We start from the raw sequence: 24963 nt of genomic DNA, 5'->3' as shown, positions 1-24963 counted from the left end.
CTACAACCACGTGAACCCGATCCAAGAGCCGACTTCTACACAACTCTCTAACGTTTTCAGGAACAACTAAGAACTAAAAGCTGTAAGTTCAAACAGGTAGAATACTAGAAACGCTTCCCCACGTTTGATAAGAATCAGAGGCACAATGGACCTTTAGCGCGTAATTCTTTAATGTAGTTTCTTGTGGAGTCTGAGAGGTAAATCACTCAGATGTGTAGCTCTATTTCGAGAAAAAAGTTAGACCGTATTGAGCTGTGTTACAGTCTTGATTTCAATTACAGAGCACAATTTCATACACTTCTGTAAAATGTTGCTGTATTATAGAAATCTGATTCCTGCTCCAAACTGAACACCGTCACATATCCTAAAAAGAAGCAAATAACCAGTATAAGTGATACATAGGTATTGATGAAATTAAAATCAATTCTCCCTATCCCTGAATTCCCAAGGTTTTCAATCTTTGGAAAGCTACAATTCAGATTTTAGCTGACAAAGGCTTCTTAAAATAAATGCTTTGCCACTGTGCCATCTGTACGGAGCATTAGAAAATTAAACCCCCTGATTTTCAAACTGCTGTTATTCATTCACATTTCACGTGAACGACAAGTAGAAACCTAATCCAACTTCTGTATGAAATACAGGGTACCTCACACAGCATTCCCAGGCAAGAACAGGCCCCCTGAAGCTTTTTTTATTGAGTACTATATTTGCTTGATGTAGGATAATTGGTTGCTAACAAATTAATTTGTTCTCCCTTTATCTATACTTAAACGTGTTTTCATTTTTCAAGCAAAGACATTAAACTTGGTATTTTTCCAACCATTTGTTTTCGGAAGGCTTAAGAAAATCCCATGAGCTGCGTTATCATTTCCTCTAAAGAAATAAAACCTACTCCACAGCTACTCATACATTTCCACAGCTGGTCTCGAGCTTGATGAACTTTGAATCCTGAGAAACAAAGTCTTAAACCAAGAAGTACTGTGAAACGAATACAGCGAGCTGGAAGAGCAGCTGCAAGCGAAGAAAAGTCTCTGCACTGGCACAGAAGAAACAGAAGGCAGCAACTGTCTCTAACAAAACCAGATGGAAGTGCAGTACCCTTTAAAACCAGAAACTGGTGTGAAAACCAAACCTGTCACCAGACTGTACTCCCATGGGGAAGCAGTAGTTGAGCTCCAGTCGGGCGATGTTGCCGAGGCGGAGCACCACTCCCGCGCCGTAAGACCAGCGGATGCACTCTGCCAGCTTCTGCAGGTGAGCCCGGGGACCATCGCCTGAACGCAGAGGGGCACAACAAGAATCAGAGCAGGTGGCAGGGTGCTCGGAGCCTGGCGGGATTTGCAGAGCCTGAAGACAGGCTGCTTCAGATTCAGAAGGTATTTACTACCCACTCCCATAAATGCCAAGGGCCTTGGACTCAAACTACTACGATTTTACCTGGACTGCTGCTTGATCTTTGTTCCCCACCACGGGGTACCTACCTGCATGAACATGGAAATGAGTACTAAAGACTTAAACTTCTTTAGGGGGTCTCTATTAGTTTTAAAGCTGATTAATCTGCTTTTCAACTGCGCACAAAGCGTCCCCCCTCCCGGTATGGATACTGCCTCTCTCCCATCACGTGAGGCAGACATCAAATATCACTCTGTCCCCAAACTGACTGAAAAGACAGTGAAAAGTCATATGCTAGTACAGACACGTATCTGGAAAAAAGTTGGGGATGGGAGGAAAAAAAAGTCACATACCTAGCACTCCCTCAGCCACGCTCTAACGCCACCGACTTTTTATTTAGCTCATCCCTGTAAACATCAGAATGCCCCTAAACATCACCCTCCCATCTCCCTTCAGAACAGTGTGAGAGGTTCCTCAACGATCACACCCTCAATTCACAGGCACTGCTGTTACCATCCCAGCTCTCCTTCCTACAAGTTGTGCTAGAATTTATGTAGAGAGCTGAAAAAATGACCAGCACTCTGTCAAATATACAAGTTATAGCAGCAGCTTTCTGACTGACACCATAAGATACTCAGTACTCTGAGGGAACAGACACAGAACAGCTCTCCTCTCCTGCTTGGTTCTGTACATAGAGAAGCAGGTTTTGTTCTATACAATTCTGCTGAGTCTTACCATAGTTAAGGTTGCAGAGGTTTCCAGCATTAAGGAAGAAATGTGTTCGGAAAAGGTCCCCAAAGCCTCCGCGGCCCGGCCGGAAAGGCAGAGGGGTGTACAGATGCAAGCCTCCAGCCCAGTAGGCTTCTCCTCCCAGGTAATCACCTAGTTAGTACAATGTTGGAATAAAAGCGTTTACTGTGGAATATATTAAAAGAACCAGTTGCTAAAGGCACAAGAACACACCCTTAAGTTGTTCTACAGTGCACTTCTACCCTTTACAGCTCCAGTCGCTTCCTTCTAGCTCTCTCCAACCTCACCACTGTCCAGGAAAAAAATCAGCACTTTTCTTTAAACACAATTTAAACCTTCGAAGCGAAGTGCCCTTTTCCTCCATGCCTGAGGCACAGCCCTGCTTGTGGTTCATCAAAAACTACCTCCCGACCACCTCTAAAGTACTTGTCTTTGTTTTAAAAATGGGAAATTGATACAATTCAACAATTAGCTTTAAAATTACACTGAGTACGGGGCCCACGAGAACAGCGAGTCAGCAGCAGAGTAAGGAATGGAACCGAGGAAGCTCCTGGCTCCACAAACACCTTGGCTGACCAGACTCATGTGCCCTGAGCTACCGGGACATTCTGTGTATCACGGAGATTTAACGTCACCGTTGCTATAACCCTCTTCTGGGAACTTTTTCACCTTGAAGGTTGCTCACTAACTGAAGTGACATACTGGGAGTGTGCACGTGTGAACATACACTGGGTTTACAAAATCAGCTTATGGCTTAACTAAGAACTAGTGGCTGCAGTCCATCCTGAAGTAATACACAGCAACAGATCGAGACTAACACCTCTCGGATCCGAAGTGCAGAACGAGTGTGATTATTTTTAAGCTATACAAAGCTGAAGGACAGAATCTGACTCTGTGGCACACTAAGGTTTACAGTCTTGTCAGGAGTGGGATGTAGAAGCTTCAGACCTTCGCTCTGGGGTCCAATGCTGTACATGCTGAATCCACGCACGCTCGTTGGTCCACCAAGGTAAAACCTAGTGAATATAAACAAACTGAATTCAGTGCTTCACCAGAACAGACAGACTTCAAAATATCTAGCCATACATCTTAATGCTGCTTTTCTGAGTTACAGGTAACTTCGTCACAGGTTTAGTAAAGTGTATTTAAAGAAATACAAGAAATTATAGCTAAACCTAAATCCTGACGCATTTGGCAAGAAATGGAAATATTAAAAATAAAAATCAGTCTGCCATCCCTTACAAAGATCAAAGCAGAAGGATCCCCAGCACTGAAGAAGAATTAGAGTGCTGTCTGATTCTGCCTGTTGCAATCATTTAGATACAAATACCACAGTTTAGATCTATTCCATGTAAAGCTGACACTTGGTATTTACTGTAAATAAATTTCAGTCCAAACAGTTTCTGCTCGTGATCTTTAAACCCAGGTCTTAGAGAGCAAAAATGGCTAAAAAGCCAAGTTACAAAATGGCTTTATTTCCAGAAAGACCTACAGTGTTACCTATGCCTGATAGAAAATTTTGCAGACTGTAAATACCATTTTGCAACCATAAACATTGGCAGGCAGAGCTACTACACAGCAAGTTATGAACTTATGTTACCCCAATACGAAAATCAAAAACAGAAGGCATGGCTTGAGTTCTAACACGCAATTAAATCTAATTAGAATCATTTTATTCTCCTCAGAACCAGAACTACTACTGCTTCACTCTTCTGCTAGAGTTTTCTTTATCCACTACCTGGGTCAACTGCAAAAAAAAAAAAAAAACATTTTAGAAACTTGCCTATCAGCTATACTGGATGGCTTGTCTCCAATAGGCACTAGCATTCCACCCCAAAGTGATGCTGAAACAACCTTTGGAGACAAAAAGAAATTGTTTATTAATACGTATGACTTAATTTCCCTAAAAAAAGTATTAGTAACATTTCATCCCTCAGCAAGAGGCAGAGCTCCCAGCAGTCTGACAGAAAGCTGCAGGAGCATCACACCACCAGTGTTTTCAGGGAACTCTTGAGCATTGCTGCCCTCTTTCTTTTCTGCAGTGCTATGTCTGAGAAAGTCAGCACAGCGCATCGGAACCGAGGGCTGCTCGCACAACAGCTAAAGGGAACATGCATCCAGCTCCTGTTTTCTTATGAATTTTCATGTCCTGAAGTAACACTGCTGACATAAATTACACCTGACAATTTTAAACCCGTAGGCGGCCAAGTCCAGCAAATAGCTACCAAAAATGTACAATTATTACCTGTCTGTAAACTAGCCTTATAATTAAATGAAACCAATTCTGCAGCTCACTAAATTGACTTCAAATACACATACAGTGTTACTACACAGTAATTCTTGGGCACCAAATCACTGTAATAAATACAACTAATAATTTCCTTGCTGCCTGTGTACCTGCCGGTGAGATCTGTGGTCAGTACACGGCCTGTGCAGCACCCAGCTGCGCGCAGGCCCACCCTGGGTGGCACGGAGGGACGTGGAGCCTGTGACAGGACACACTCCCCTGCCCGTCACAGCGCGGGCACGGCGGCGAGCGAAGTCCTCCTGGCAGGGCCACAAAGCCATTAAATGCCCTCCTAGGAGCACACACTGTCTTTCAGCCACAAATCAGGAAATAAATGTAAGATCAGCAGTGCACTCACCAGGCAGTGCCTTTTCTTCCACCACAGGGAAGGTGCAAATGTAACGATGCCACAGGGAAGGGGTACAGCGAACAGCCTCACGCAGCCCCTCTGCATCAGCCTCGCTGCTCCCAGCCCAGAACCTCGCGGCGCTGAGTCGCCTCAGAAGAGCGGGAGGAGAGCGCAGGCCGGCGGAGCCCCAGCACCACTCCGGGAGCTTCGGCACGGCGGGAGCCGCCTGGAGCTGTCTGCAGCTGGCACTGTGCTACCATTCCTCTGGTCTCCTAGAACCCCCTCACTGCTCCAGTACTTCCTCAAAAGCTATCAAGAGGCAGAGATCTTCTCACTGCTTTTTGGTTTTGGTTTTAGTGTGTTGGGATGCAAATTATTGTAACCTCTGATTTTTAAATCTTCATAATGGAAGTTGCTGCTTAATTCCCCATTCAGCTGTGAGACAAGAGCCTCCTGCAGCATCTCCGTGTGATAAAGAACTTCCTTCTAAATACAGACAGAAATATGTCTAGGATATATTGAAATTCTTATTTCACTAAGCAGAAAAAAACCCTATTTCCACCTAATACTAGATCTAGGCTGTTGAAACTGCCTGAAACTTAAGATCTCTCTGTTCGCCAAAGAAGCTGAAGTTCATTAAACATGAACCCGGAGTGTCGTTTCCTCTGAAAGCAATCTGGTTGGTGTAAGCAAGAAGTGCTCTGCCAACCAAACCAAGACTGCCAGGGATGATGGTACAGGAATTGGTTTCGAACCCACCCAGTGACTCCACAGCAAAGCACTGATGTGGAGAGCACACCATAAAAATGGTGACGTGTTCTGGCAGGCTGGCGTCTCACCTGAACTGCTCACGGGACCACGTGTCTGTCTTACTGGGACTTAAATTGTTCACTGTGAACAAAACGTTGTAGTGCAAGCTTAGCGTTGTAGTGAAATCAGTCTTCCCATTCCTTCCCAATAACTTTACATAGAAGAAATAATTACACGCTATGATACCGAAATTAGTGGTCATATATTCATAATTTACAGTGACAAAACTAAACCAAGATTAGTCAGATTATTCATAAGCAGGTGAAAAAGACAGAAAAAAGCCTGCAATACGTTTTTGAAAAATCACTCTTAAGAAAGATCCCAAAGAACAGACATGCTCAGCATTACTGCTGAAAGGAAAACAGTTGGTGTGGTTAACTGTCAAACAAGCCCTTCTTTCCAAAACACCACTTCTCGAGTGACTGTACATGGCTGGAACATCAGGTGGAAAATAAAAGAGCATTTCAATTTCAAAAACCCAAATCAAGATATCACTTCCAAAAAAACAAATCAAGGTACCTACACTATCCATCTTTCACTTCCATATTTTTCTAATCCATGGTGAAAAACCGTAAGAAATGGAACCAATAACCTCATTTGCTAACTCACAGCAATTACTAAAACATCTTTCAAAAAACTTACCGAATCCCAGATAAGTTGCTTATTCAACTGAAATTCAAAATCCTCTTTCAGAAAGCTCACGTCCCCGCCTGTATAGCCAGCCAGCTCCTGCGAAGACACAAGTTCTGACAGTTGTAACGGGCATTACACGCTTCTTCCCCCCACAAGCTCATCACTTCTGCACCAGCATAGGCAGAGTTTTCCGTATGAGAAATACAGAATCGCTGGTACAGAGAAACAACTGGATTTTGGAGCAGTGAAAAGCCATGCATGACCCTCAGAACAATGAGCTGCATTTCTCTCCTCCAAATATTGAACCAAGGTATTGCTTTCTGAGCCGTTTTGTAAATGAGAGCAAACCAGAACGGAGCTGGAAAATCCTGCACCCAAAATGAAAACTCTCACTGTATTTACCTAGACTGGAGCAGATTTCACCACGTACTACAGCAGGGTAAGTCAAAAATGACACGTGAAGTGTCTGAGGCAACAAACGATACGTTAACTAAACCCTGAATTATAACGACCGCTCTCACTCAGAACCAGAACAGTTCACTGCTGCTGACAGGAACAGCAGCACTTCTGATTTCAGTGGATCCCAAAGCGCTGCAGAGCTTAATGCTTCTGAACACCACCCCACACAGCAGAGAGCCAGCTTTCCTAAAAGCTCTGACAGTAACAAGAGCAAAAACCATTTTCTGGGTCAAAATGATACACGTGTATGCCTTTTGAGAGGTATCTGTACCCAGTCTTTCATTCTTAAGACTTGTAAACTTTGTAAGCAGCAACAGGACCACAGTCTGGTGGTCTCACACGGCCGTGTTAGGAAACAAGGACTAACACCTACTGTAAAGTGTAAACACTGCTGGGGATGATGAATCTCAGCTAATCATTTAATGCTAACGGGGAGATAAAATGGCTGTGCTGTCTGACCAATGGTATACAAAAGAAAATTTGCCACCACAAAAGAGGCTTAATGATTTTAAAGGGCACACACTGTGAAGATAAAAAGTAAACCCTGGTCATCACTGCATCCAAGCCCACTTTACGACTGATCTGTAACTTTAGACGTTTTTAACAGGAACATCAATTAGATAAATTAAGACTCACTCAAGTGCACCAATAAAACCCAATAATAGCATAAGTGATCTAATAGTACCTGATTAATTTTCAGCAAAGCACCTCGTCTTGGCAAGATTGAGGAGTTCCGGGAATCAATTACCATGCCATGCTGAAAAGAATCAAAAAATAATGTTTAAGTTCCTCTATGTGTTGAATACCGCAGAGTGACACTATTATTTTCCTTCAAAACCTGCGCAAACAGTGGAAGTCAACTCCTGTTCCAGCTAAGGCCAGGGTAGCTTCATGGGTTTGAGAACAACACACCTACAGAACCACTTAGTTTTGAATTCAGAGGCCACAGTTGTACCTCTTGGCCGTGGTACAGACCAGAATGCAGCAGCAACACCACCCCGGTGTACATCACCAGTTCTGTGCTGTCACCTGCAACAGCTTATCTCCTCCAATTTGTACGTCACACATTAAAGATGGCAAGTGACCAAAAACTGCTAGAGGAAAGAATATTTAGAAAGGGACAACACGGTAGGACGAGGGAATGTCCTGATCCCGTCTCCTACGAACCAGCTGTGCAGAGGAGCTGGCAGAGGGAGGCCCTGCGGGAAGCAGCCGCCAGCCCGTGTGACAGCCAGCACACAACGCCCAGCCAGGGAAAGGCCTTCTCCTGCCCCCCCGGCGGGCTCTGCCCGCACCGCCGCACACAGCAAGAGAGCTCTGAAGGAAAACACACTACCTACTAAGACAAAAAGCTGCTTTGGTATCATTCTGAACTATGAGGTGACTCAAAATAATGTGGTTTTGAGAATTGCCAGGAAAAGGCCTTACAGAGAGAGAAGATTTAAGAGAGTGTCCGCTTTCTTCTCGAACGGAGAAGGACGCTGTTCTAGCAAGGCAGCCAAGCTCTCTCCACACACCCTCCCACTTCAGCGTGTGATTGGTCTTCCAGACTGGAAACTACAAATAAAGAATTAAGACATGAAAAAAATTCTGCTACAAAATTAAAACGTTACACCCTGAAAAGTCTCTCTGAACTTTATTTATACATCAGTCTATGCTTTTTCTTTCCGAACTTTCCGGATCAGAGAGAAACCCTTTTCCATTTCAGAGTCATGTTAATTCTGCTCCAGCCAAGTGTTCCTTCAAGCAGGTGTGCACTACTGCATCATCCCAAATGAAAAACATCCCAAACTGGGCTGGTACAGTCAGCTGCCTCTCTCAAACAATGCTTTAAACATTACAAATTTGGAAAAAAACCCACACTGGTATTTTTACATGGCCAAAATAAGATTGAATTCTAACAAAAGCACTCAGATGTATTACCCCTGTCATTCTAAAATTGTTGACCTCTTTCAGATAACAGCAGTCAGCCCTGTGCCCACGTGTTTCCATCATTACAAGAGTAAAGCAAACATTTGCCAACGCCAGCTGTGACCTGAATTCAGTGCCTACGAAGCACGTGCTCCGCAGACACCTGTGCTACACTTACGTTAAATTCTGTCGATATTCCTCTATCAGTTTCCCGAAGAGAGCTCCAAGGGAACTGCCCCGTTACTTTATACAGGTTAACTGAAAAACTGAAACACAACGTTACTGGCAGGTGTGAAAGTGAATTTAAAACTCCACTTGCTTAAATAGTTTATCACAAAAACTTAAGAAACCAGCTCTGCTACATTATTAACAGCCCTTCAGCAAAGGAATAAATTGAATTATTATTCAGTGAAAGATATTACTAATTGTTTTACATCCCTTCACTAAAAAAGTACTCAAAAAGGCATCCCCTACTTTCTTTCAAACTTGCCAGGCTGTGGTTTGAAGAACGACAGGCCATATGAAGTTTCCTTTGTTCCGTAGGAGAACTGGAAGGTTACCTTTTCCGCACGGCCAAAGAGATTTGGGAATTTGAGGCCAAGTACCTACGAAAAATAAAATAAAATAAAATTCATATAGCTTCCTATGTGCATCTTAATTGTATGCTGAAGACAAACACATCTACAAAGAGAATGAGAAACAAAGATGTTAAAGAGAGTTGTAACACGTTTTAATTTAAAGTAGGTTTCTTTGTGTGCTGGCAGCAGAAGCCATGACATTAGCACAAGTTACAGCTAATCACCCGCTTTTTATTGCTGTCCAGTAGCTGCTGACTTAACCTGCATTCGTCACCAGTACTGCTGTTATTTCAAACCAAATCTCCCAGGCAGTCCCACACCCAGGAGAGTAAGTCTGTGCCGTGCAGGAGCTGCTCTGCGCCTGCGGAGCTGCCAGCTGACACCGGGAAAGCTCCTTCTGAGCAGGGCCCGTCGGAACCCGGAGACAAGGAAACCTGTCACCACAGAGTCACTCCCCTCTTACTTCTGTTTCGAGTAACCAGAGCTTTTGCCATCAGTCCTGACAGCAGTACAGCCTATCGCTACAAAACTCGTTAAGCACTTCTGACTGTTCTGACACAAACTCCCTGTAACCCCGTGGCAGCTCTTGGCCCTTTGGCAGCAGGGGTGGAGCGGGTTTCCTCCGGGCACAGACGCTCCCGGGCTGCTTTCCTGGCCCCTGTTCTGTTTTAAAAGAACACGAAGAGCCTGCGGGATCCTGCCTGCCCTCCTCGCACAGCAGGGAGGCAGCTCAGCCCCCGGGACTTGGTGCTGCTGGCGACGACGCGCTCATCCAGCCAACCAGGTACCCCTAACCCAACGGGCTCCAAGGTTGAAATGCCAGATCTACAGACTTCAGGTGAACCTGTGGGATTAGAATAGATGTCAAATCTAACTCCTACAGAAACATAATCTCTGCCGCCCATACCACTGTACACAAGTCATGCTTTTTTATCACTGAGATGTTTCACTTCTCTGTAACAAAATCAAAAGAGGGGGAAGCCGAGTAGAACCACAGCAGCTTTCAGCCTGTTTTCAGACACTCTAGAACCCGCAGGTGGGATTCCCCACCGGTCTGACACCCTGGACATGGCTCTTGGCAGCAGGAACTGCCCGTGCTCACAGAACTCCAGCACCTGAGTCACGCAGTATCTTACCCGGGTTAAAAATACCCCTAAGGAGAGAAGGCCGAGTCCCCTGATCCGGGTCATCCAGCAGCCCCCGGCAGAGCGGCGCAGAAACGAGTGCCCGAGAGCACAATCGACACACACCAGCACTTCTCTCACACTGACACAGCACCACCACGGCTGTTACTTTTAGTGTCAATCCGTGAATATTTGTCACACAACATTCTAATCTGATGCGTCCTTAAATCAAATCAAATGGGAACAAGTTCCACAGATTGTATGGTTCTGGAAAACCCTGCACTTTGTGGCCTGGAATAACTGGTACTGGGCTAAAATAGTGAAAATCAAGGACAAGGAGAACACTTTAAATACTTCTCATAGAAATGAAACACTAAGCCCTTACTCATCTCTCCAGCAGATAAAGCATCTTACATATTATCAAGAAATGACTTAAGTCATCTTAAGAATTAAAAAATTAACACACTGAGTTGGAAGCTACAGCATTTTTCCCTAAATGCCCAAAACAGGCTTTTGCTGAATGAAAGCCTGACTAATACAAAGACTCTGCAGAGACAATGGTCTGGCAAAGCCTTAGTAAAGCTGGATCAAGAAAATAATTTGGCTTGGATCACCAAACTCCTTCCTAGGTTTGAAACATGAAAGTAAGAAAAATATCAAAAGGGATGAATAATTATTTGAAATAATCCATACCATACTGCCTTCGTTGTTGCCAACCATAGTGTTATAGCTTCCCGTTAGTCTTCTCAATTCTGTTACCTCGAAGGTAACATCTAAACCATTTGGAAGGGCATCATCTCCTGCATCAATGACCAAACAAACGTATGTTATCTCTAAAGACCTATTAAAAAAAATAAAGACAGAAGATGACTTGAATTATTTGAAAACTGGTTGAATTAAATGATAATCGAAGTCTGCACTACAAAGAAAAATGGCTCAAGAAAAAGACGGTGTTTGGATATGAGGTGCAGAATTTGGTTCAATCCTAGCACAAAGGCTTTAATCATCAACATGTCAGTTTAGTTGTGAAATAGTAACATTTGACTATTACCTATAAACCCAACGACGTACACAAATTCTGACATTAGCGTAACGAGAGATCAAAGTGCCCCAGAAAGGGCAAGAAGAACGTTGTCCCTAGGGCAGAGCTCCCAGCGCTCTGCAGGAAGTGCTGAAGGACAGGAACCACCCCAGTCCCAGTCCCTTGGGGCTCCGGCTAGGGCAGCGGCTCCAAACCCCAGCCCTCAAGGGCACCTAACTCTGCCCAAAGCCCACGGGGCAGCAACCAGGGGGGCTGCACTGCATTTCCTTCCCAACCCCACACCCTTCTGCTGCAACGGCTTTGGAAGCCACCACAGGAACGTCGGCGGAACCCTCCTGTGAAACCCACACACGTTCACCTGCCCCACTAACACTAGGAGCCAATTTTTAATCCCAAGCACTGACACAATGACTAGTACTGCCTTGAGCACCCAGGGTGTGCCGACACGATGCTGGTTCTGGGATGTGTAATAGATGGAAGTACAGGACACGTTTTCGAGCTTTTCCTCGAGTGCTCCTCTGAGACTCCTGATTAAGGGATGCACGCTGTCGTTATTTCAGTGCTGGAAATTCACTCATTTTTGCATATACAAGTAATGTTTATATACACACAGACACGGGCAAATATCTCTTTTTCATAAGGTTAATGGATGCAGACACATACATTCATTTATATCTATCTCTACCGCACACCTACAGGTGTATCTAAACTATATAAGGACATATGGGAGAGTAAGTTACTGACACAAAAAACATCCACCCTATTACCCAGGGAAATACACACGTGTCTGGGTGTGTATGAGAAAAAAGGTGAGGATTAATGAGGCAATACATACCTTGACAGGTGTCAATCAGAACCTCGACCTGTCTAAAGATTCCCAGACGAAGCAGCTTTTCACGAGCTTCATGCGATTTTCTCATCACCTACAGGATGAGATTAAATAGCTCAGTCGGTGAATCGTGGAGTAATAAAAGAGTTTGGGTTGGAAGGGACCTCCAAAGATCACCCAGTCCGCTGGAGTCTTTCAGGTTACCAAAAAATAACTAGGATAAAATAGTTAAAGTGCAGCTAAGTCACAAAATCTTCACAGATGTATAGAAAGACACACATACGAGCCTTCAAAAGCAATCACAACCACTTCAACACTTGAATCTGTAAAAAAACCCCAAACCTGAGCATCCAGCTCAGTTCCTACCTTTTGTTAGCTTGCTTCCCTATTGTTATAATACCTAAACCTATCAGTCAAATAGATTTCCATAGTTAAAGCTTATGCACCTATTTACGGGGCACGTGCTTTTGGCAAAAACCCCAAACACTCTGTTTAAATTTAGGCCAGTTCACAGGCCTAATTGCCAGCCATGCTCCAGGAAAAATCGCCACCACAAAGAGCCTAACTCACACTCTGATCCTCTGTGGAGGATCCATCTGTGCCGAGATCCAGTCGTTTATCTTAAGCAAATTAACTGAAAGTGTCACCTACACAGCTTAGCGATTCTCAAATGCTAAAATTAAAGCTGAAAAAAGATCTCGGAGTACTGTTTGCCATCTCACAGCATCTTTGAGCTGAATACATCACAAAACACAGTATCTGCCAGTATCTCCTATTCAGTTTGGCTTCTGTGCCACACGATCAGGATCATCACAAAACTTGCCAGAGTTGCCCCATGTCTGAAGGGAGCAGCCCAAAGGAGGAAAAAGAGAGAAAATCGAAACCTGAATTTTTGAAACAGGAGGTGTGACATTCATTGCAATACTTACATCAATGAGATTTTTAGCCTTGAAAACATCAGCGATTTCATACATGATAATGTCATCTTTGGTCCTTCCCAGTCCCTCGAAGTGCACGTGCTGCACCACCACCTGAACAGAACAGATGTTTAAACACAAATACTGAATTTGCATCTAATAATGAGCACCGATATCACCAGTGCAGGCAAAAATACGCTGTCCAAGGGAAAAACCCGGAAGATGCCTGGGCTAATCACTGCTGACCTACCCTATCAGGTAACAGTGCTATCTACAATTCTGGAAAGCTGTTCCCTTAACATGGAAATTAAAGAAAACTCTGACACCAAAGCTACTGCTGGTTGTAGCAGAAGCGACAGTAACAGACTGCAGCTGAGACTTCAGTCCTAAGTGTTGTACAGACAAAGAAATCACTGCAGAAATCACACTCAGGCGTTAAGACATGTAAGGGAAAACATGGCACCAACCAGTCCCAGTTCAGCCGTATCTCGTCTCAGCGACACAAAAGCGTTAAAAGAAAAAACAAATACTTACAAGCCATAAATATTTAAACTGTAACTACTGAAATTGTTGCTATTACCAGAGCACTGTAGCTTAAAACGCGTATTAGCATCACTGCCATTGTGAGGGTTTATGTGTTCTTAAAAGCATTCATCTTGTCACAAATGTGAGGTCAGTGGTTGGACCAGGTGATCTTCAAGGTCTTCTCCAACCGAGATGATTCTGCGAAATCATCTGAGGTGATTTCATCTTAAAAATGTCAACCCACCCCAGGTCAGCTGCTGCAAATCGACTCCAGTGATTGCACTGCCCTTGTTTTTCCAACCTTTTCAGCATATTATAGTTTTAGGGGTAAGCGCCAAACCCCCCCCCCCAAACCCTGCAAACGTTTCGTGTATTTACATATAATAAAACAGCAGAGTAAGAGCAACTTTGCGTTACTGCAAACTGCTTAAAAAGCCCAATCAGAATATATACGTAATGAACCAAATAAATGATACCAAGCTTCTAGTGAGGATGACTCTGAACAGCATCAGGGAAAGGAAAACTTTCATGAAGATTAAGATAACAGGGCTGGGTACCTCACCCCCCTAGCACAGCTAAATGCATTATGGGCCAAGACAGACATGCTCTTACATATGAATTTTTTTTTTAAAAAAAAGTTCCCCTCCTCCGCTGAGGTCAGCGCCACCATTCGCGTGGTGGCACTGTACCCTACGGTGGCTACACCGCGCCCGCCCGCGGCTCAGGGACAGCTGCTGGGTTTGCTGCTGAGCAAAATCTCTGAGGAGGGAGGGGAAATCGGCACCTGCCAAGAGCCCTACTGGCTCCCAGCTGAGGCCAGTAACTCCCGCCGCAGGGAGAAGAAGAACAGGAACCAGACGCCACCAGATTAAATACACCGTGCGGAATTTAATTCCCTCACATCTCAAACCCGAGTTTAGGAAGTTCCCTTCGGAAAACAATCAACAAGAGTGGGAAGAAATTTCCCTCCTGAAGAAAATCATCATGTTGTGCCGGTACTTACATCTTTGTTTTCCAGAATTTCCTGCTTGGCCTCAGGTTCAACTTCAACCAGCTCAGCTTCCTCTCCCAAGGCACCAAAGTCTGGCCCCCCCACTGGAAGAGGCTCCAAACTCTGAAAGTGTAGAAGAAAACGGTGCTGAACCTGGTGTGCGGGTTCGTGACTTCTGCCTTTTGCAAAGGAAAATGGCTGACACTGCGCTCGTCAGATCCCGAGGGGAAAACGCAAAACTGAAGAACTAAAGAGAGGAGAATTATCAGCACGTTGGCTACTCACCTGCTTGCCAAAATGTTTAATGAAAGCTGAACGCCTTCCTTGTCAGCTGATCTCTCAAAAATACCCTGCACTCTCCCCAAAACAACCTGAGATTTAAGGAATGCTTCCTGTGTTAAAGATGAATTCTACTGTCTTAAAAAAAAAAAAATCTAAAAAATCAGGGTGTTGCTACTTACATTTGGGTTTTTGGGAGGGAGAGGAGTAGGAATGTTGAGCAATTTAAAGCAAAAGGATGCTTTCAGCACGTTGCTTTGCCTATATTTATACACTTTCATATGTTCCTCTTTCTTTTCAAAGTGGCCTTCCAAGTAACGGGCAAGAGCCTCAGGGCCCACCCGCCAGCGGTGGATGTTTTATCCAAGGGGTTATGTTTTATCAAATGTTTTATCTTCCTGGCACCTGGAAGAGCCCTAAAATAAGGCTCCTCAGAGGGGGTGGGTTCCAGCTCGAGTGGACAGAGGGCTGCCTGCAGAAGCGGGGGTCGGGATCGGATAACTCAGTGAATCTGCTTTTAGTCTCAATTCGCTAACACAGTACTTGCTGCAGTATTTAAGGACGGGCGTTTCTGCTGGGAGAGAAAACTGCAGTTACGCACCAGGATCGAGTTAAACAAAACCAGAACCCCCTCTCGCTCCCAATAATTTTCATGAAACGCTCTGCACCCACACAGCAACACCCACCAGCTTACACTGCAGGTGGATACAAAACCAAGGAGACAAGAAAACAATTTGAAGCAGAAATTCCGTTAGTCACGGCGATCAGATAATCCTCAGTGTGGTCAAGCCCTGGGAAAGGCCTCAGGGGCCCCGTGGGACCGTCCTGAGCCCTCAGCCCCGCTCGCTGCCCACCGCCCACCCGAGCCCCGCGCAGCTCCCCGGGGACTCTGACCGGGGGGCTGCAGAGCCCGCCACCCCCGGGACCCCGCTCTTTGCTTCCTGACGGGGTTTCTCCTCCCCACACTTTCCTTCCATTCCCCCTTTTTTCTCCCTTTTATTCCTCCCTTCCCCCCCCTTTCCCTTCCTCATTTTCTTCCCCTTTTTCACCCCCTTTCCCCCCCCTTTTTTCCCCTTCCGCCCCTTTTTTCCCCTTTTCCCTTTTTTCCCCCTTCCCCCCCCTTTTTTCCCCTTTTCCTTTTTTTTCCCCCTTCCCCCCCCTTTTTCCCCTTTTCCTTTTTTCCCCTTTCCCCCCTTTTTTCCCCTTTTCCCTTCCCTTTTCCTTTCCCCCCCTTTTCCCATTTTTCCTTTCCCCCCTTTTCATTTTTCTTTTTTTTCCTTTTTTTCCCTTTCCCCCCCTTTTCCCTTCTTTTTTCCTTTCACCCCCTTTCTTCCACTTTTTTTTATTTTCTTTTTCCCCTTTTCCTTTTTATTTTCTCTTCTTGTCTTTTTTAACTTTTTTCGCTTTTTCCTTTCTTAATCTTCTTTTTCCCCTTTTTCTTCCCCCTCCCCTCCATTTTTTTTTTCCCCTTTTTATTTTTTTTCCCCTTTTTCTTTCAGTTTTCAGTTTTCCAGCCTGACTCTTACCACTTCCCCAACCCCAAGGTCAACTCCCACCCCCACCAGGAAGGCGAGGCGGGCAAAGGGCAAAAGGGCAAAGGGCAGGCTCCTCCGCGCACCGGGCCGTGCCCCGCGCTCACCGGCGCGGAGCCCCCCCGAGGCAAATCGGGGGGAGGGCGCGGAGGCCGGTCCCAGTCCCGCCGAAGGAGCGCGGCCGGCGATCGCCCCCGGCCCGGGCCTGGCCCGAAGGTCGCCGAGGCGACCTTCGGGCCAGGCCCGGGCCGGGGGCGATCGCCGGCCGCGGGCGCTGTCCCCCCCCCGCCTCCCTTCCCGGCCCCCCCGCGGCCTTACCCGTGCGTGCACCGTGCCCATGGCGGCGGCGGCCGGGCCCGAGGGAAGCGCCGGGAGTCAAGGCCTCGCTCCGGAGGCGGCCATGACAGGCAGCCCCGCCCCGGCTCCTATTGGCTGGAGGAGCCGGAAGAGGCGGGGCGAAGCGGTCTTGCGGGAGGCAGGAAGAAGGGGCTTGGGGGAAGTCGCTGCCTTAAAAAAAAAAAAGAAAAAAAGGAAAAAAAAAATCGGGTTTTGGGTGTAAGCCCGGCAGGAGGGTGAGCAAAACGCCTGCTGTCTAACGAGAAAGTAACAGGGCACCGCTCATCTTCAACTGGCGTTAAAACTTCGTGGTTTCAGGCTAAAAATTAATTAAAACGGTTATTTAGCGCTAATACCTGTCCCGTGCTAAACCGCCGAGTCCCGACTAAGCGAGGAGACAAGGTTTGTTGTCTTCCTCCAGCCCTGAGTAACAGTTTTCCCTGCTTTTGGTTTCAATACAAAGTGATTTGTAAACCAATGGATTGCAAAAAAAAAAAAAAAATTCCATTTTAATTAAGCTTTCAGGTCCAGCCGGAGCACGAACAAGCATCTCGAACTTCAGCGTAATCACTACTCTTAAAAAAAGACAAACCCATTAAATCTTCTAATGCTCAACAGAATGAACACGTTCTGATTTAACTCACACCAGGTGGACGATACTCAAGAAAACTTAGAAAACGTGTTAACAGGAGAGATTGTCTTTTTATTTTAGAAAAAAAGGAGACAAAAGTGGAGCTGTGGTTAAGGTTGATTTAAATGTAGTTAGAACTATTCCAGTACACAGGAAGCAAAACTCACCCCTCCTGCTTGAGTTCTAACACATACTGGTAAAACTAACGTTTTGCACAATATTATAAAATTAAATTACAGGAAGTTATAAATAGAGACAAATATAAAACAGATCTCTTATCTTTTGTGGTTAGAGCAATGCTTCCAACTCTTCTCACAAATCTGAAGGTATTTACATGGAAGAAAGGAACAAAAGAGTTGAAGTAAAACAGCACCAGTCCTCTGCATACGGAAACAGCCCCCCGCCTTCTCCCCTGCCCCCCATCCTAAAATAATTTTTAATGTTCTAAAATTTCACGCTTCAAGCTTAGGGAAATCGCAACTGAGAAACTGCCTGGAAGCCAGTCCAATGCAAACGCCACGTTTTGCTCTTCACTGTCAAGCTCACGCTCCAGGTCCCCTCTCCTGAGCATCACAGCCCAACCGCTGCTTCTCCCCAGCTGCTCAGGATTCACTTCCAGAAGGAGCAGCTGCCAGACCGCCCAGCCTGCCCCCGAACACCTGCACAACTCCGCTGCAAACCCTTCGTCTCCTTCTACATTAACTGTACAAGACATGAGAACAAAACATCCCAGAAGTCGTTAACCTGAGCAGCTCCTTATCCTCCCGGTGTGTTCACACACCGATGTGTTGCCTTTATTAAAGCTACGCAGAACCTTCGTCGTGGAAAGTGTTGGAACAGCCCAGCGCTCCGCGCAGCCGGGACGTGGCCGACGCGGCCGTTATCGCCAGGAGACGCCCGCAGAGCTCCCTGGTGCTGACACTTCCACCACGTCTTAGGCTTTTCCTTCTTGTAACAAGCCGTCCTGGGAAAGCTCCTGTGGGTTATCACACCCCCCTGAGACCAGAGGGACCCTTTTTTCCTCCCTCCTTTAGCAAGAGGGAAGTGAAAGGAGGGAAGAAAAATCTCTCAAGTTGGAGGGGAAAAAAATGACTGAGAGCAATTGGGCAGCAATTAAAGAGCAGACCTAAACATCATTCCCACTTGCTATACAGTGACTTACATTGACATCCTCTGTAAAGTTCTCAAATTACTCTTTGCTACTAATCACAGTCACAATTTCACCTACTTTTCAATTCTCAATCAAGTATTAAGCCCTTAAGTACAAAACACATCCTCTGACATCATCACTGCAACGGTGCCTGTTCACACTTCAGGGGAACGTGTCCCACGTCTTACACCTTTTTCCCTCAAAGCATTTGAAGAGGAAAGAGCCACAGAGGAGAAGCACCATGAACTGGGGAAGGTGTCCAACCACCTGGAGTAACACTGGTCCCAGGGTACCTCCCACAGAGCAGCCAGCTTCTCCGTGAACACAACAGTATGTTTAAACATAAGGCAAACGCACACTGGAGGCCACCAAAAAGCTCATTTGTGTATTTCCCTTTAGGAATTAAAAGTCCAATTTCATGTAAGTGCTATAAAAGTCATCCGAACACATAATATTAATAATTACATTTTTAAAAAGCTTTCGCTATCGATGCTTGTTTGTCTAACAATCTGTTTACAGAATTTACATTTTTATGCTGAAAGTAGATTTTTTTTAAAAAATAATTTATTTCCAGAGAGACACTGTTTACTACGAGTCTTACTACAGTTGACTGAGCTGGTGCTTCGACAGAACTGTGTAGTCTGTCACTTGGTGTAGCAGCTACTGTTTTTATAATCCTTAAAACAGTAGAATTCCCAAGGCAGGTTTGTCAGGAAGCTGCAAACAAATGATTTTTCCAACACTTATTGGCAATAAACAAAGTGATCTTTAGTCCTTTAGGATTTAAATTTCTCTGCCAAATTGGAATTTTGGAAACTGTGGAATCTACTTCCACATTAATACTCTGGAGCAGTTTGGAAACTTGTCTCTGAGGAAGAATCAAAATCTATTTCCAACCCAGACTCGTCAGAATTCGGGAGAAAGTGAGGATAGCTGCTTAGGTCTGGGTGCCCCTCCCCGTTAGCAGAAGCATCCTTCATAGCTGAGTACATGAAGCCCGAGGATTCCCAGAGCCAGGTTTCAAGGTCTGCAGAAGAGTGAGGCATTTTAAGGTTGCAGTATGAAGAAAGAAATTCCATCGTAGACGGGACAGTTTGACATTTTCTTAGTGATGCATAATTGTCTTTCCTGTTTAAAAAAGAAAAAAATTATCAGTGTTTCAATGACGTTTCTGTGACTGTTCAGGTGTCTGACAGGGAATCTTCATGTAAGGAGGGACACTAGAGGAGAACAGTTAAGTTTAAATGCATTTGAGGAGTTAGGTTATGGGACAAGGGGAAAAGGATCCTGAAAGCTGCCGTTCCGTGTTGTCTGAGGCAGGTATAACCCAGTTACACTGGAAGTCACATTCTGATGAGCTCAGGGCCCTCATCTCCCCCCAGCTACCCACCGGGAGTATTTACTGATTTACTAACAGCACTAACTCAACATCAACAAGAAGAGTCTCAACATTTACAAGCTGAGTAGCAAACACTGTTGTTCAACTCTACAAACGCCATCTCCACATTCCACTGCACAAGCAGCCAATTATCACCAACCTCAGCAGCTGGAACAGCTTTCCTGCGCTAAACCAGCACCTGAATCACCAGGTGAGTCTTTTCCAATCTGAGAAAGGGGAAACTGAAGTTGTCACCAAGCATATTCAGTTTTCTCTTTAAAAGTTCTCGCTTCTCTCACAGTGCTTTTGGGGAAAAAAAGAAAACCAAACCCCAAAACAACAAAACAACTCACAACAGGGCCTCTGACACAGAAAAAAGCCCAAATGGCCATCCACACACTTCACTACCGATTTCCACACCTGCACTTTAGGTGCACTACAAGATACCACCCAGCAGGTTAAGTTTCCCAAAAGGATTTTCTAACTGTCAACAGTGCAAGTTTTCATGAGATTTCGGTTTGATTCCAAAAGAGAAGCTAGACCTCATGGTGTAAGGGGAGGAGCATAAAATAAAGGGTGGGGGTGATTACTTTCTGTAAAAGCAGGAGGAAGTTCCTAGTGGATGCTGGAAAAACAAGGCCAAGCCCCCGGTCCCCTGCAGAATCCAGTGCAGGACTCTACAGGCAGAGCCCTGGGAGCCAGCTCCCCGCGAGGGATCCCCTCAGAAATCTGGGCAGTTCAGTGGGAGCCGATCACCCCCGGTATGGTAAAAGCAGCAGGAAAGGCCCGTGCCCGCCACCACCTGGGCGACGGCCAAGAGCTCGCTCTACACAAGAAGAGAAACGGTGCTTCTGGCTCATCATGACTCAGTGACCAAACAGCCCCTCGGAGGAGCCCTGTGGCAGTGTGCCCCTTGCAAATGCCCCGCTCAGATGAAGACACAGTGAGGCTGGAGTGTGAGCAACACCAAGAAGCTGCTCAGTAAGGCTAAGAGCAGGAAGATGACAATACTCAAATTTACCGTGCAAAGGAGCCAGACTTATCATTGAGAAATGAAGGGAACAAGGACACTGGATGACATGCGGTATCCAATAACTGAGGAGATGACAGCACGATGATAGCAAGTATCCACCAAACCCTAAATTTCTGCTCAGAGGCATGGCCTCAAAAGCCAGCTGGTGTTACACAAGAAAAGGCTTCAGCTGATTTCAGAACAGGAGAAGAGAGGCTACTTGTACACAGGAATTAAACACTTCTGAACCCTGGATAAAAGTGAGGACTGTAAGAAAGTATCTTTACAACCTAAAACTAAAGCCACCATTTGATCCTTCCAAAGGGGGAAGGAAACCCAAGCCTCACCCTTCCACTAAGCCAGAGCCTTTAACAGCAGGTTTACCCACTCCGCACTGCTGGGGCGTACGAAGCAGATCTCTCACGATGCCAACCCAGAACCTGGCAAAGCTTCTTCCAGGGAGCAGGATGGAGCAGTTCTCAGACACAGCAAACCTGCATTTTGGATGGCTCGGTGTATAGCACTGCCAGGGCAAAAAAGAGGGCATCTTTGATCTTCCTCCTGATCTAACTTTATTACTAAAAACAGGAAGACAAAAGCTCGAGAACTCTTGGCTCAAATAAAAGGGTATTTTTTAATTTCAAAATGTGCTGTATACGGCACATGGCAATGCTTTAACTGCAACAGCTGCTGCAGTTGGGGGTCTCCAGTGCTACAGCTATCTCTTGGAAGCTTTTATTCTGTTAATTCCTAATGGCTATTTAGGCCCATTTCTCTCCCCATTCTTCCACCTCCTACCCAGGAAATCCAGGAGTTGAGGTAACATCAGAAAAGTTACAGTAAAATCGTTATGACCTACTCTGCTGAAGTCCGGATTTATGCTTTTTCAGGCCAGATCTTAGGAGGCTTCATATCTGTAAGCATCTGGAACTCAGAGAGAGCCTGTGCTTCCCTACTTCTAGCACTACTCCAACATGGCTGTGCAACTCTGTTTCAGCAACAAGTCCATTTTTTAGCAGGAAAATCTAAGCTGCATATTGGTCCCGTTCATTTTGTGAAAGAGCTCCTTGGGCAAATACTACACTCGCAGCAAAGTGAAACAGTAATGGCATTCCTAGATCCACACTGAGGTGAGTTGTGACCGATTCCTCCATACACACAAAGTTTAACAGAATTAAAAAGTCCAAAAGGCTAAAACTGACACCAGCTCAGCAAGAGAAGCACAATGAACCTAGTTACAGCCAGGCTAGAGCAGAGGTTTCTCTTTTACAGAAACAGATTCCTAAAAATCTTCCTTATATATCCAATTTTAATTCTTATTCAAGAACATATACAAATGTAATTCTTACAAGACTGTATGTACTTCATATTCATCTACTCTCTACCTCTGACAACCCTTCCCATCCAGACTCCTAAGAATCCACTCTTTCTCCTAGTGCTTTCCACCTCCTACCTGCTACACCTGATTTAGAACGTCTTGAACAACCTTTTCCTCCTCTTTTCTTCCTGATCAGTCCAGCTACTGTGGAGCAGAGAAGAAACCAGGTCTCTGTTCTCAGTCCACTGCCTGCTCCATAAGCCAGCCCTCTCCCCAGAAGGCGTAAGCCCGCCAACAGGAACACCTCTCACCTACGATGTGTAGCAGTCATTGGTCAGTTATAAAGAAGCAGCACCAGAAAATGTACTTTAACAAGAATACTAAGGACGAGAGGCAGCAGGGAGTGGTTTATGTTACCTTTGAGAAAAATTATTAAATCCTGTTTTAAGAGAGAAACTTCTTAGTACTTGAAGCTCTGACAAAAAGAGAGAGAATTTCTGGAGATGCATCATTTGCATGAGCAGCCCTCCCCTTTACCTGGAGGTACAGAACAGCTTGCTTTTAGCCTGGGAATACACTGTTCCAGCAATCCGACAGAGCTGCTCCTGCATCCACCGGACATCAGCAGGCATGTCAGGAAACCAGTTCACCAGCCTGGGGCCAGAACCAACACAGGGTTACTGTGCAAGCAGATCCCATCCACGCTGTGCTTTTACGTACCGCGGCCAACATCCAACAAAGTAGCACAGCTTCCACTCTCGCGCAGTGAGCTCCCGCCGAGGCCCCCAGTCCTTCCCCACCTCGCTCCCACGGCTCCGAGCCAGGCCGAGTGCCCGACCCGGCCGTGCCTCCCAACCCGCCACCAACATTCAGGAAGGCCACAAAGCTCCTGTCTCCCAGAGCTCCCCCGCTGCGGGATGAGCGCTCTGTCAGCTCAGAGGAGGGGAGAACAAAAGCAAAGCACAACGGAAGAGCAAGTAGAAAGCAGAAACAGAAGTGTCACAGATGTATTTTTTTCCTTATGACACTCTTAACAGGAGTCAGTTACACTGGAAGGGGAGGAGGGGGAAGAACCCATGTAAAAATTCTGTTGAAACTTGCTTCCTCCCCAAAAATGGCACAGAAGTGCCACATCAAGTGGCACAGAAACAAAGTATTTTACTGGACTTCTATGTGGTTCCATTTACAGAACATTTGATTTTTCAACTATTTTCTAAAGACAGTCATGGCATCTGCTGCTCAAGGACTGGAATTCTCTTAAGCAAGCACAAAGCTTAGAGTTCATGGTGCATTGCTTCAGCCTCATTTCTCCTTTACAAGAATTGAAAAGCTTATGAAAGCCCTGTTTCAAGGGCACAACCCTCAGTCAACCTAAACAAACCCGGTAAGAAAATTTCTATGGTGAGTGAACACCAGCTTTCACTCCTGGCTTCAGAAAGAAGCTAACTCACAAGAACTATCTGGATCAAGTTCAAACACCGCTGCAGAATCCAGTAATAAAGAATGTGCTCCTGGAAAATGCAGTGAAGGGTGCTTCTTTTAGGCAATTACAAGACAGCTACTAGTAATGAGAATAATTGTTTATAAAACTTCTTCATATGTTTGTTTATTTAGCTTTAGACCACAGAGGCTCTGGGAGGATGCATTCTGGAGGCACCAATAGTGCTCTTGAGACAGTTACTGCTTGAATTCTAGAGTACCAGAAAGCCTACAATGCTGAAAAAGCTCTCAATAAGTAAACTTCCATAAGTGTAATTATTCTAAAATGATTCATTAGAAGTTTCTTACCGTAAAGCAACAGAGTAGGCGGACTCCACCGGCAGCGTGTAAGGGAGCATCAAATAGGACAGGACCCGCATGGGGAAGAGTTTAGAGAACTGAGCGTAGAATCCATTCTGTTCTTTACAAGCTTCCTGCAGTGCTTAAGCATAATTGTTTTTGAAAACTGTTAGATGATTTGAAAACAGTTTAACCTGTTCACAGTTTGATAATGCTGACTGAATATTCAGTAAAACTTGGTAATCAAGCTCAGTTATAAAATGAAAGAATTAATCTCAAGACACTCCTACCATAAACCTTCTCTAGGCTATTTTAAAACAAATGAAAGACTCATACCACAGGGACAAAAAGCAACTTTTATGCAATAAATCTAAGAATTTATAATAAGAGGATGTAAAGTTCACCTCTCCAAAAATCCTTCTGTTTTCGCTAGCGTTCCTGTCTGGTTAGAGACTCTCTAACTCTAAGGAGTTTGTTTAAATTCTAGTTTCTGCATATTTCACTTGTTACACATAGTTGTAAGGAATATCACACTTCAAATTTTCTTCTCCTAGGTCACTGTGATCACAGATTTCAGACCTTGAAAATACCAATATCGGCATCCACAAAAAAAACCTAGATAAAAATTATAGAGTAAAGAAATATCAGAAGTGGTTTTGGCCTACTAACGTCTTATTAAGATGACAGGAAAGCCAAATAATTAGAAATCTACAGAAGTCCATCTTAAAAAATGAGATAAGGATAACCAGTGTTTGGATTTGAGGGTCAACTTTGGCATGAAATATACACTTACAAAAATACCATGTGCATACCGAGCTTATCCAAAACCAAGAGAATTCAATTCACGACTCTGCACTGTTGAAAGCAGCACCCTCCTCCTGCTTCAACCTTTATTCCCATAGCGACATCAAAATGTACATGTTCACATTTAATAATTAAACAACTGGTTTG

General features: G+C 45.0%; 2 protein-coding genes across 6 annotated transcripts in view; both read right to left on the bottom strand.

Moving 5' to 3' along the window:
* Positions 1-148: 148 nt before the first annotated feature.
* Positions 149-16829, bottom strand: SAMM50 (SAMM50 sorting and assembly machinery component). Its single transcript, XM_074901733.1, has 15 exons — positions 16727-16829; positions 14610-14720; positions 13094-13195; positions 12171-12258; positions 10987-11093; positions 9066-9196; positions 8770-8857; positions 8109-8237; positions 7366-7437; positions 6231-6317; positions 3926-3996; positions 3091-3158; positions 2128-2274; positions 1133-1274; positions 149-364 (listed from the first exon to the last, which is right to left on the bottom strand). The coding sequence occupies exons 1-15, from the start codon at positions 16745-16747 to the stop codon at positions 319-321; spliced, it is 1410 nt and encodes a 469-aa protein (XP_074757834.1). The 5' UTR covers positions 16748-16829; the 3' UTR covers positions 149-318.
* Positions 16830-17432: 603 nt separating this feature from the next.
* LOC141958819 (1-acylglycerol-3-phosphate O-acyltransferase Pnpla3-like) overlaps positions 17433-24963 on the bottom strand; it is a 51181-nt gene continuing 43650 nt past the window's right edge. For all 5 annotated transcript variants that reach the window (XM_074901728.1, XM_074901730.1, XM_074901731.1 and 2 more), the window contains 3 exons: positions 24022-24154; positions 22771-22887; positions 17433-19653 (listed from right to left, as the gene is read on the bottom strand). In XM_074901728.1, coding sequence (XP_074757829.1) covers positions 19362-19653; positions 22771-22887; positions 24022-24154 — 542 coding nt within the window. In that variant the 3' untranslated portion in view covers positions 17433-19361. The remainder of the gene's footprint in view (positions 19654-22770; positions 22888-24021; positions 24155-24963) is intronic.

Source organism: Athene noctua, chromosome 3, assembly GCF_965140245.1.
Source record: "Athene noctua chromosome 3, bAthNoc1.hap1.1, whole genome shotgun sequence".
NCBI lineage: Eukaryota > Metazoa > Chordata > Aves > Strigiformes > Strigidae > Athene > Athene noctua.
Note: the sequence above shows the minus strand (reverse complement) of the source record. Positions and strands in the feature narration are given on the sequence as shown.